At 49.6% G+C, this 12,276-nt stretch overlaps 1 protein-coding gene and 2 long non-coding RNA genes across 4 annotated transcripts in view; 2 read left to right on the forward strand and 1 right to left on the reverse strand.

Moving 5' to 3' along the window:
- SAMD14 (sterile alpha motif domain containing 14) overlaps window positions 1-8,778 on the forward strand; it is a 29,427-nt gene extending 20,649 nt beyond the window's left edge. For both annotated transcript variants that reach the window (XM_081166658.1, XM_081166659.1), the window contains exons 7-10: window positions 660-819; window positions 3,829-3,957; window positions 5,017-5,172; window positions 7,724-8,778. In XM_081166658.1, coding sequence (XP_081022784.1) covers window positions 660-819; window positions 3,829-3,957; window positions 5,017-5,172; window positions 7,724-7,882 — 604 coding nt within the window. In that variant the 3' untranslated portion in view covers window positions 7,883-8,778. The remainder of the gene's footprint in view (window positions 1-659; window positions 820-3,828; window positions 3,958-5,016; window positions 5,173-7,723) is intronic.
- On the reverse strand, window positions 7,377-7,726 carry LOC308571433. Its single transcript, XR_014001428.1, has 2 exons — window positions 7,616-7,726; window positions 7,377-7,558 (listed from the first exon to the last, which is right to left on the reverse strand). It is a non-coding gene; the product is annotated as an uncharacterized lncRNA (long non-coding RNA).
- Window positions 8,779-8,965: 187 nt separating the features above from the next.
- On the forward strand, window positions 8,966-11,624 carry LOC308571479. Its single transcript, XR_014001476.1, has 2 exons — window positions 8,966-9,304; window positions 9,662-11,624. It is a non-coding gene; the product is annotated as an uncharacterized lncRNA (long non-coding RNA).
- The last annotated feature ends 652 nt before the right edge of the window (window positions 11,625-12,276 follow it).

Consider the following 12,276-nt stretch of genomic DNA (forward strand, 5'->3'; position numbering starts at 1 on the left):
AAATTGCTTCTAGTACTGCTTTTCCAGCACCTTAGCACTTAGTTCTGATCCCAGTATTGCACAAAGGACGTGGGTGGCACCCCCACGCCCCTTCACTTCATCAAATCTGGCCCTCTTTGAAAAAAGTTTGGACACCACTGTGCTAAGAGGAAGGCACGTTTGGGAAACCCTCACCTTGGGACGCAGATGGCGCTGTGGGTTAAACCACAGAGCCTAGGACTTGCTGATCAGAAGGTCGGCAGTTCAAATCCCCGCAACGGGGTGAGCTCTGGTTGCTCGGCCCCTGCTCCTGCCAACCTAGCAGTTCGAAAGCACGTCAAAGTGCAAGTAGATAAATAGGTACCGCTCCGGCGGGAAGGTAAACGGTGTTTCCGTGCACTGCTCTGGTTCGCCAGAAGCGACTTAGTCATGCTGGCCACATGACCCGGAAGCTGTACGCCGGCTCCCTTGGCCAATAAAGCGAGATGAGCGCCGCAACCCCAGAGTCAGTCATGACTGGACCTAATGGAGCCAGCCCTTTACCTTTACCTATGTCAGTATTCCAGTGGGAGTCTCTTTTCCAATCCCACGACCTCCCCAGATTTTTCTTATCACAAGCTATATTGTCAGCTTTGCAACCCCATTTCCTTGCTGTTAATACTTGTCCCCCTTTCCTACAGGGAGTTGATGGAGGGCCCCAGCCGCTCCTCTGCCTCGACCTTCATGCCTTTCTCCTGGTTCACGGACAGCGGCAAAGGTTCCGCCTCCTCAGGAAGTACTGCCTCCCCCACCTCCTCCCCAAAGAACGAGGCCTTCAGCCGCAAGAAGTCTGCCTCCCAGGTTATGAGTCCATCTGATGGGTAATGGGCTGGTACCCCAAGCCCCATACTAGGGCATGGTTGGCAGTGGTGGAGTGTGTGTGTAGGGGTCACAGGGGTGGTTGCCCTGTAGCCTTACTGGAATTCACTGATTGGGTCTGCGTTGCTCCCGGACATGAGGAAGGAAGTCAAATGACACCAAGGGTTGGTTCAGAGAAAGAGTTCTTTATTTCTGCTCTCCGGAACAGCAGGAGGACACCTGCGTGGTGTGTCCACGGCAAGTCCAAAGAAATGAGAAATTTCATGCAGTATATATATCCTCCAGGCACCCTCTCCCTCCTTCCCCAGGAATCCAACCACGTCAGCCTATACACGCAGGTTGACATCACATATGTTCCTTCTCCGGTATTCTTAACCATAAAAGGGTATTCCTTCCTGTACTTCTGACCATAAAAGGGTATTCCTGTTCCTACTCTTATCTTGGAGCAAGAGGTCACCAACTCCAAGAACACACTCTGGCACTGTTCCCGTACTAAGTCTGTGCGTCAGAACGTAAGATAAGACCTAGACATGTCATCCCTACTCCACTGGAACAGCCAAGGTCATCCTTGCCGTCACGAACTGATAAAGGAGAGGGCTCTGAGCACTTGTTTATACAGCCGGGGTTTTGTTTATACATTGACTCAGAGCTCAAGTTAATGGATTTTAGCTAAGGAAAAATAGGGATTTTGGTGCCCGTTTCAAACACAGTCAGTTTTGGGTTTGGGAAACCCATTCCTTCAGCCCCAGGTGCAAGATTGTTAGGGGGCACAAAATGTCAGCACCCAGTGCTGCCTCAATACAGTTGCTGGGCTCCGTTGAAAACGGCTCCTCTGTGCAAACCAGGAAGGGAGCTTTCCAGACAACGAAACAACTCTTCTTAACTCTGCGGCTGCCGTTGGTGCCGTTAGGCAGTTGAATGTGCATGTCTACTCTGTCCTTTTCCCTCCCTCCTACCACCTCCGCACTGCCCCGGGCACTGACAACCCACGCTACACCACTGACAGCTTATGCTTATGCTGTTTTGGTGGAGGCTGAGAAAGGGCAGCTTTTCCTAGCAAGCGTGAGCTGGGTTATTGGAAAGGGGGAAATTCATCGCCAAATGAGGAGACCCAGATTTGCATACAGTTTGTGTATATAGGCGTTGTGTGTCGTTGCTCCCCCCTCCCCCGGTTACACGTGATCAACTCGTGTGCAACCACGTATACGCGTGGCACTGGGAAACAAATAAATAGGTTCAAACCAGGAAATGGAGAGCCGGAGAGTCCTTGTGCATGAGAGGACATCCTCCCCGGAGCCCAGAGAGGATGTCAATGAAGGCAGAAGAAGCCCAAAGAGACCAGAGGTGCCCCATGGGGCTTTATTTAGGCTGCTCAGCCTCCCCGCCTAGCAGCTGGCTTATGGGATAGCGCAGCAGCTTTAGTTGAGGAGAGAGTTGTGTGAAGAGAGAGAGCAGGAGCAAGAGCAGAAAGGAACAGGCATTTAGAGGCCTGACACGGGTGGCGCTGTGGGTTAAACCACAGAGCCTAGGACTTGCCGATCAGAAGGTTGGCGGTTCAAAACCCCGCGACGGGGTGAGCTCCCATTGCTCGGTCCCAGCTCCTGCCAACCTAGCAGTTCGAAAGCACCTCAAAGTGCAAGTAGATAAATAGGTACCGCTCCGGCGGGAAGGTAAACGGCGTTTCCGTGCGCTGCTCTTGTTCGCCAGAAGCAGCTTAGTCATGCTGGCCACATGACCCGGAAGCTGTACGCCGGCTCCCTCGGCCAATAAAGCGAGATGAGCGCCGCAACCCCAGAATTGGCCACGACTGGACCTAATGGTCAGGGGTCCCTTTACCTTTACCTAGCCTCTTGCATGATTTTTGCGTGTGTACAGGCCTCCAGAATATAGCCCCCGCATGCGTGGTGTTATTCCTGCATAAGACTGGTGTATCCGTGTGTCCGTCCCCCCCTTGCCTCCGGTACAGTAATTGTTTGTCCATGTGACACTTTTCTGCAGTAAACAATGCTCAATGTACTGCATGCCATCAAAACGACCAGCTAATTCTGTAAGAATTGCAATCTACCGCAACATTTATAAACAATAATGCAAATATAAACAATTTTTTATTTATTTATTTATTTATTTATTTATATTTATTTATACCCCACCCTCCCTGGGCAAAACCGGGCTCAGGGCGGCTAACATCAAGTATAAAAACAATTGATTAAAATACAACTTAAAAACAGGATTAAAGTACAACTTAAAATGCAGCCTCATTTCAGTGGAAGCCCAGATCAAAAACTGTTTTGGGGTGAGAAAACGTCAAATCTTCACCAAGGCCAACTATCCAGACTGGTCCTGCGTGGGCCAGAAAAAAACAAAGTGTCAGGGAAGTCCCCAAACAGGGGTTCCGTCACAGAAGGAAAAGGAAAGAGGGGGAGGGGATCAGGCTGGTTCCAAGCCAAAGTCCAGGCGGAACAGCTCTATCCTACAGGCCCTGCGGAAAGAAATCAGATCCCGCAGGGCCCTGGTCTCATGAGACAGAGCATTCCACCAGGCCGGAGCCAGTGTTGAAAAGGCCCCGGCCCCTGTTGAGGCTAATCTGACTTCCTTAGGGCCTGGGACCTCTAGAATATTACTATTTATGGACCTTAAGGTCCTCCGCGGGGCATAACCAGGAGAGGCGGTCTCATAGGTACGAGGGTCCTAGGGTCCTATGAATAAATATTCAGTGAAAACACTCACCGATAGCAAGAGCTAACAATAAAGAATAAGGTGCGGATAAATAGCAAACTAGAACACATATCCCAAACTGAATCTTGACTCCAGCAGCAACCCCTAATCGATATCTCACCCCGATGTTTTCCTGCTAGGAACCATAGGCAACAGAAGCAGCCTTTGTAGCTGGAGTCAGTCAGCCCCACCACCACCCCCGGCCTGGTCGAAAAGGGCCAGGGTGAGAGTCACCTTGCAGGAATTTTCCTTAACCCTTCTCTGTCCTGCCAACAGGAATCTACCCTGAGTGATGACTCCACCCCTCCCAGCAGTAGCAGCAGCCCCAAGACCCTGAGCGGAGCTCATCCTGAGACGACAAAGTGCTCCTACCCCTACCACACCCTGTCCCAGTCGTCTGATGAGGTAAGTCCCCTGGCAAGCGATGCCCTGTTGCACCTGGGTATTTAGAACCATCTGCGCAATGCCACCGATATCTCCGCCAGGGACGTGGGTGGAGCTGTGGTCTAAACCACTGAGCCTCTTGGGCTTGCCTGATCAGAAGGTCAGCACTTCAAATCCCCACAATGGGGTGAGCTCCAGTTGCTCTATCCCAGCGCCTGCCAACCTAGCAGTTCGAAAGCACGCCAGTGCAAGTAGATAAATAGGTACTGCTGCAGCGGGAAGGTAAACGGCGCTTCCGTGCGCTCGGGTTTCCGTCACAGTGTTTCATTGCACCAGAAGCGGTTCAGTCCTGCTGGCCACATGACCCGGAAAGCTGTCTGTGGACAAATGCTGGCTCCCTCGGCCTGAAAGTGAGATGAGCGCCGCAACCCCATTGTCATGTTTGACTGGACCTAACCGTCCAGAGATCCGTTACCTTTTTACCTCCCTCCAGTCTGCCCTTTAATGAGGACTAGTAACGTTTTTCTCTTGGATCCTGAATGCACCTGTCTTTGGCTCAACCTGCTGTTCTTGAGAGCCGATATCTTGAGCAAAGGCTCACCAGCGCTGAGCCATGTGAACAACTAATAAAATAATCAGGGCCTCTGAGCATGGGCAGAATACACCACTTGCTACCGACGGCAGCCCAAGCTGGATGATTGTCTCTCCTTTTATATTGTAAACCGCCCTGCAATCCTCAGATGGATAAATTTAATCAGTGCTGGCTTTTTGGAAAAATAGTGCCAGAATTCATCATTCTCTTAGAATGACAATGGTGCCCACCTGAGAGGTGCCGGAACTGAGTTCCAGTGCATTCCATCGGGGGTTGGGGGTCCTGAATTTAATAAATAAGTAAAAACAAAAACATCAAGACGCATTATTATTATTATTATTATTATTATTATTATTATTAGTGCTTTTCTTCTAGCAGAAAAAGGTGCCGGTACTATGTACCCCTGAGTACCGCAGAAAACAACAGCAACACTGATTATTACCATCATCATCATCATTCATTGCATACTCTCATAATCCTCTCTGCAGTTCCTGGATGAGCCTCTGAGTGCAGCTTCGACGTGGAGCAGCCAGAAAGTGGGACAGTGGTTGGAGAGCTTGAACCTGGAGCAATACATGGCAGAATTTGCCGCCCAGGAAGTGGACGGCCAGCAGCTCCTCCTCCTCGATGGAACCAAGCTGAAGGTGACGGAAAAGAGGGGTGAGGGGGTTTGCATCCCAGCCACACTCCTGCTTTGCAAGCTGTGCTGGCAGGATGGCAATGCTTTTCTGCTTTAGTGGACTGCAAAGAGCTTTGGGGTTCTTTCTTTGACCAGTGGGTAGCTGGTGAGCCGCTGGTTTATACCACTAAGGTGGGTTTGGCTCTGACATGGTCGCTAGGGATAGCCTAACTACGGTTGCCTATGCTCTGGTAACCTCAAGGTTAGATTACTGCAATGCGTTATACGTAGGGCTGCCTTTGAAGGCGGTTCGGAGACTTCAGCTGGTGTGGCCAGGTTGCTCACCGGAGCAAGACGGCTTGAGCATATTACACCGATCCTGGTCCGACTGCACTGGCTACCAATTCGTTTCTGGGCCCAATTCACAGTGCTGGTTTTCACCTATAAAGCCTTAAACGGCTCAAGACTGCAATATCTCAAGGACCACCTCTTTCCATATGAACCTACCCGGACCGTGAGATCATCTTCTGTGGCCCTCCTTCGTGTGCCTCCTCCTCAAGAGGTCCGGAGGGTGGCAACACAAGAACAGGGCCTTCTCTGCAGTGGCTCCCCGTCTGTGGAATGCTCTCCCCAGGGAAGTTCGCCTGGTGCCTTCCTTACACACCTTTAGGTGCCAGGCAAAAATGTTCCTCTTTAACCAGGCCTTTGGTTGATCCAATTTACATCCTATGCCCTTTTAAAATGTGGCTCTTTGGGGGGCGGGAGGTATTACTGGATTATTGTTTTTATTTTTATTTTATATACTGTGATCCTTTTATGTGAACTGCCGTGAGACCTCCGGGTATAGGGCGGTATATAAATTCAACAAATAAAATTAATAATAATAATAATAATAATAATAAATAATAATAATAATAATAATAATAATAATAATAATAATAATAATAATAATAATAATAATAATAATAATAATAATATCCCCCTTGCAGATAAGGTATGATACAGATACACAGAACCTATTTTTTTTAGCGAGCACCTAATTAACTTTTCCAGACACTGCAAAAAAAGGTGGCAAAAGTTATTTAGGACGGCACCTGCAGAATTAAAATGAACTCAGGAACTTTCAATGGGCAAGGAATCCTAGGAGTACATGAAGCTGTTTTGTCTGGAATATTTGTCCATGTAACCCAGTGCTGTCTGTTCCAGCCGTAGCCAGGATGCCATCATCCCTGCTGGAAACACTGGCTCGGGGTTATGAGAGTCATCGTTCAAAAAATCGGGATGGGTATCACTGTGGCTACTCTTGGCCTGCTGTACCAGCAGGGACTGTCACAGGGTCTCAGCTTTTTCAACACCTGCCATTTGATTTTTTTTTAACCAATGAAGCCAGGGGTTGAGTACAGGACTCTTCTTTTGACAAGATGGCACTTTAGGATGAGAAAGGAGAAAGAAGAGCAGATTTACCACAATGTCAGAGACTGGCAGGCCACTGGGAAGGAGAGCTGGAGTCTGACTTGGAGAGGGGGGTCATTGATTTGCGGGGAAATCGGAGGCAGGGGAAGTTTCAGAGCTGGAGGGCTGAGCACAGGATAGGTCAGAAGAAGGGGAAGAAGAGGCAGGTCAGGCAAAGGAAGGACCAGGTGCTTCCCCACCCTCTCCTGCACCATTTCCCCGGAACCAGGAGGGGACTGAAGAGGGAGGACCAGAGGAAGTTTCCACTCAGGCCTAGTCTCAGCTCGTCAGGGGAGGTACATAAACCGGTGGAGGGAGAGTGGTCCCCTGTTGCTGTAACTGCTCCATAGAGCGTGGACCCGGGAATAGCTGCCTAGACGCTAGATTGTTGTGCGTAGTTATCCAGAGCTGCAGAAGTGGCAGGGTTATCTTAAACAAGAGAGACTTAACTATCTGCCATATTCTTTCCTTTGTGTGCCCTTGACACACATTTGAGTGTCTGACCTCAGCTTACTGCCTAGTCAGCCAGCTTAAGAACATCTTCTGTGAAGGTGGTGTCTGAGCCCTGACCTCCACTGCAGGAAGAACGGAGATACAGAAAGTGATGCTATTGCTGATATTCAGGAGTGTCAGCTTGGGCCCATGACTGTGGGTGCCCGGGGCCATGGGTGCCTTGCAGTGTGCACTGAAATTTGTGGGTGCCCAGCCCCTTCATGGGGAATTTTGTGGGTGCTCGGGCACGCAGGGCCCCAGGAAGTTGGCACCTATGTGGATATTTGTGTGGAATTTTGTGGGTGCTCAGGCACCCAGGGCCCCAGGAAGTTGGCACCTATGTGGATATTTGTGTGGAATTTTGTGGGTGCTTGGGCACCCAGGGCCCCAGGAAGTTGGCACCTATGTGGATATTTGTGTGGAATTTTGTGGGTGCTCGGGCACCCAGGGCCCCAGGAAGTTGGCACCTATGTGGATATTTGTGTGGAATTTTGTGGGTGCTCGGGCACCCAGGAAGTTGGCACCTATGTGGATATTTGTGTGTGTGTGTGTGTGTGTGTGTGTGTGTGTGTGCTGAGGACACAAACTTCTGAACTTTGCATGTTCCAAATTCTCCCGCCACGTCCCTGCAGGCTCTCGGCGTCAGCAACTCTCACGACCGTTCCCTCCTCAAGAGGAAGCTGAAGGATCTGAACGCGGCCGTCGAGAAGGAGAGGAAAGCTCAGGAGAAAGTAGAGAAGCAAAAGAAGCAGAAGAAGAAAGAGCGGGAACTGGAGCAGAAGAAGAGCTAAACTAAACGGAGTGTGGGGGGCGGGAAATACAGGGGTGGCTGCTTCCAGGCGCACGGGGCTCACACCCTCTTCACCCACGGAGCATTTCTAGGGTGGGGGTGGGATGGATCATCTGCAAACTGGGAAACGGACGGGGGAGGGACCAGAAGCCGGCGGCGCACTGCCGGCGAAGGTTATGGGTTTGGGTGGGGGCTGAACCTGCTGTGGAACCGGGCATGACGGAGATGGCGGTGGCAGCCGGACACCACCGCCGATGGCCGAGTTGGGCCATGGAGGAGAAGGCGATACCTCTGCCCAGTGGCGTCCTCGCCCCCTTTCATCGCCTGGACGGTCCAACCGCATGTTCAGTGGGCCCAGGAGCCCTCCTGATGCGGGAAGGGCGGTGGCGCAGATGCGAACCGAAGCCACGACCGGCGAACACCTTCCAATCACACCTCCCGTCGACTCCATTCCGCTCCCTCCAGCGGCCCGGATGTGTCCGCGCCCGATCGGTGCCATTTGGGTGTCCCCTCACACCGCCTCGTTCCTGCGAGGCGGGCCACGGCTGCCTCAAGAGACACAAGCCACAGGTACACTTGTGCGCACAAACACACTCACACACGATTTCCCCAAACGGAAAAGGACGAGATGAATGCACAGCACCACTACCTTGTCTGTCTCTCCCCACTCCCCAGCCCTACATCCTCCCTCCTGAATAGGTACTGCATCAGGTCTACTCAGGCCTGACTTCTTCCCCACCCCGCTCCACCTACCTGGCAACCTGCATTGCGGAGAAAGGGGGCAGGGGGTGGCGGGGGCAGGCTCAGCCAAGAGGAAGACATGTGTGAGAGAGCCACAGATGTCTGGTGAATACACAATGAGGAACCACAAGGAATAAAAGAAAGTTTTAAATTGTTCCCAGGATGTGCTCCTATTTTTTATTATTATTATTATTATTTTGCATTGAAGGGGAAGTGGTGGGGTATTGTTGTTGTTGTTTAGTCGTTTCGTCATGTCTGACTCTTCGTGACCCCATGGACCAGAGCACGCCAGGCACTCCTGTCTTCCACTGCCACCCGCAGTTTGATCAGACTCATGCTTGTAGCTTCGAGAACACTATCCAACCATCTCATCCTCTGTCGTCCCCTTCTCCTTGTGCCCTCCATCTTTCCCAACATCAGGGTCTTTTCCAGGGAGTCTTCTCTTCTCATGAGGTGGCCAAAGTATTGGAGCCTCAGCTTCACGATCTGTCCTTCCAGTGAGCACTCAGGGCTGATTTCCTTCAGAATGGATAGCTTTGATCTTCTTGCAGTCCATGGGACCCTCAAGAGTCTCCTCCAGCACCAGAATTCAAATGCATGAATTCTTTGACAATCTGCCTTCTTTATGGTCCAGCTGTCCAGTGGTGGGGTAGGGGCAGCAAAACAGAAAGTGCAGTCTCCAGTATTATTTTACAGTGGTACCTCGCAAGACGAATGCCTCGCAAGACGGAAAACTCACTAGACGAAAGGGTTTTTGGTTTTTTGAGTTGCTTCGCAAGACGATTTTCCCTATGGGCTTGCTTCGCAAGACGGAAACGTCTTGCAAGTTTGTTTCCTTTTTCTTAAAACCGTTAATACAGTTGCGACTTGACTTCGAGGAGCAACTCATAGCACGCGGTGTGTTAGCCTTTTTTGAGGTTTTTGAAGACTTTGGTGATTTTTGAAGCTTTTCCAAAACTTTTCCGACACCGTGCTTCGCAAGACAAAAAAAATCGCAAGACGACAAAACTCGCGGAACGAATTAATTTCGTCTTGCGAGGCACCACTGTATTGTTTTCTTTTTCGTCATCAAAACTGCCGAGTTCTTTAGCGCAGAGGGCATGGGGTGGCAAGAAAAATCGCTCAGGGCTGGCTACCCCAATTTTAAAAGGTTTGCAAGGGAAAAGTCGGTGCAGATTAGTCAGGTGTATAGGCCAATCAATCAATCAATCAATCAATCAATCATAATTTTTTATTTATACCCCACCCATCTGGCTTTTCCCCAGCCACTCAGGGCGGCTTGCAAGAGAACATTAAAAACACAGTAAAAGATCAAACATTAAAAACTCCCTAAACAGGGCTGCCTTCAGATGTCTTCTAAAAGTCAGATAGTTGTTTACTTCCTTGACATCTGATGGGAGGGCGTTCCACAGGGCGGGCACCACTGTCAAGAAGGCCCTCTGCCTGGTTCCCTGCGCTCCAAAGGCTTGCGGATAGCCGCCTGAAGCCTGGAGAGGGAGAGCGGTCATTCACACCAATCCCTCTTGCTCTCCAGGCTTCGCTTCGCTGGAGAGGCGCTGCACAGTTTTCCCTCTCTGCGCAGCACCCCTTCAGCGAAGCAGGAGGAGAAATGGAAGGGGCTCCGTTTCTCCTGCCGCTTCGCTGAAGGGGCGCTGAGCAGAGAGGGAGAGAATGTTTTCCCCCCTGTTCTCTCCCCCCCCTATGGTCCGGTGCATCCAATAGAATAAAAAATACAGTAGTTGTAGTTTCTGGGTCACCTTCAAAGGTAGCCCCACGTAGAGTGCATTACACAGGTACATGCAAATGTAGCAAAGAGCCTTTTCAAAGGAGAAGAGCAAAGCTCAAAAAGTCTTTTCAGGAGGTTGAAGAGAAATGGGAGGGACACTTTATTATTACTATTCATTTCAAATAGCCACCCGCCCTCTCTGGCCTTTCTCTCACCACCTCAGTGTTTCAAATTGCTGCAGTTGTCTTCAGGACCTCATAACTCTAGCTATGTTTTCTTGTAAGCATTTTCTAGATCTTTTTACCTTTACCTTACCTTATCTACATCATGGATATGGGGTGTGTGTGTTTTTATCCTGATGAGATCCTCTCATCTCTGTGTATCAACTTCAGCAGCTGGGTGGGACAGCCCCCTTGTCAAGTTATCTGACATCTGATGATTGACACCTATCAAAAGTCCCTTATGCAACGCTTCACAAGCACCCAACAAGCTGCCAGTTCCCAGGTGGTTTCTCACCCCATATCCAGTTGATGGGCAGGTTCTGCCTCTTAAAGCATTGAGAACACTGATGAGCAGAGTTTTAATTTTAGGATATTGCTGGAGAATTTCTGGGCCTCCCTACCCTGCTCCTACTCCTATCATCACACCTTCAAAAAGAATTCTCCTGGCTGCAATGAGGACTAGAAACCTAGATTTTAAAAGTGTTGCAAACAATGCCCTTTCTCTAACAGTTAAGTCTCATCTCTTCAAGACTAAGAGTTTTAGCAAAGTCTTTGTTTTAGCAACCCAGCCAGATATAAATATTATTATTGTTGTTATTATTAGCTTAGGTCTTGTGCTTCCCTGTGAACTCATAGCAAGGACACAGACTCCTGTCCCCACATCACAGTGTGAATTCCATCCTGCTTTATTTTTAGAGCTGGAAATGTCAGGCTGCGGTGTAATTTATATATGAAAAATTTCACATATGTGTTTTTAAAGACACGTGACAGGCACAAGTTGTCACTCCTTGGCTGCTGTGATGTCACTCGATGATCTCACCAGTTGCAAGTGCTGAAAAGTAGAAATAAGCTGATTGCTTAAGTTGGATGGCCATCTGTCACGGATGCTTTAGCTGAGATTCCTGCATTGCAGTGGGTTGGACTGAACCATGATTCTACAACGGAGAAGTGTGTGCCTTTTAGCTTCTAGGATCCTACTCACACACTGTCACACCTTGAACCTGCAGTATCTGGGAAGATACTGTATTTTTCCGTGTATGACTAGTCCCCCCCCCCTAAAAATAATGTCTAAAATTAGGGGGTATCTTATACATGGGGCCATCTCTCCCCATTCTCTTAAAACTGAGTCCCCCAAAATAGGGGGCATCTTATCGTCAAAAAAATGTGGTAATTTGGATCTATTATTTCTTCAAAGCTCAAGGCACAATAGTCCACAGAGGGATGTCCACACATGCTGAGCACGTTCCAGGGTTATTCATTCTTCGAACACAACTCCATGCAATAAAGGAGAACAAACACAAGAGCTTTGCTGGCTGAATAAGAGGACTCGGCGTTTTTTTAAAAAAAAATTCCATGCATATGGCACTGGGAGTTTGGCGTCTGCAGAGAACAGAAGCCAAAGCTGCAGGGAACAGGAAAGAGCTCCGAGGATCAAAGGGATGCAAGACACACCTTAGGACCAGCGGTCGTGGGAGGAGACACAAAAGTGCCTTTGCACCGGGTACATTGCGTCTCAGAAACCTGCCCTTGCAGAGCGTCCTTCGGCGTCTGAAGAAAGGACAGGAAAGGAGGAGTCCCTTTTCATGGACGCTCCCTTAAATGCTTCATCAGCTTGCCCCACGCTGGCAGGAAGAACGTGCCAAGACTGGGTGCTCTTCAGCGACTTTGCTCCAGAATAAAAAAAAACCTGAAGCAAGGGAAGCCATA

The sequence above is a fragment of the Podarcis bocagei genome, assembly GCF_964188305.1.
Source record: "Podarcis bocagei genome assembly, chromosome: 13".
In the NCBI taxonomy this organism is placed as follows: domain Eukaryota; kingdom Metazoa; phylum Chordata; class Lepidosauria; order Squamata; family Lacertidae; genus Podarcis; species Podarcis bocagei.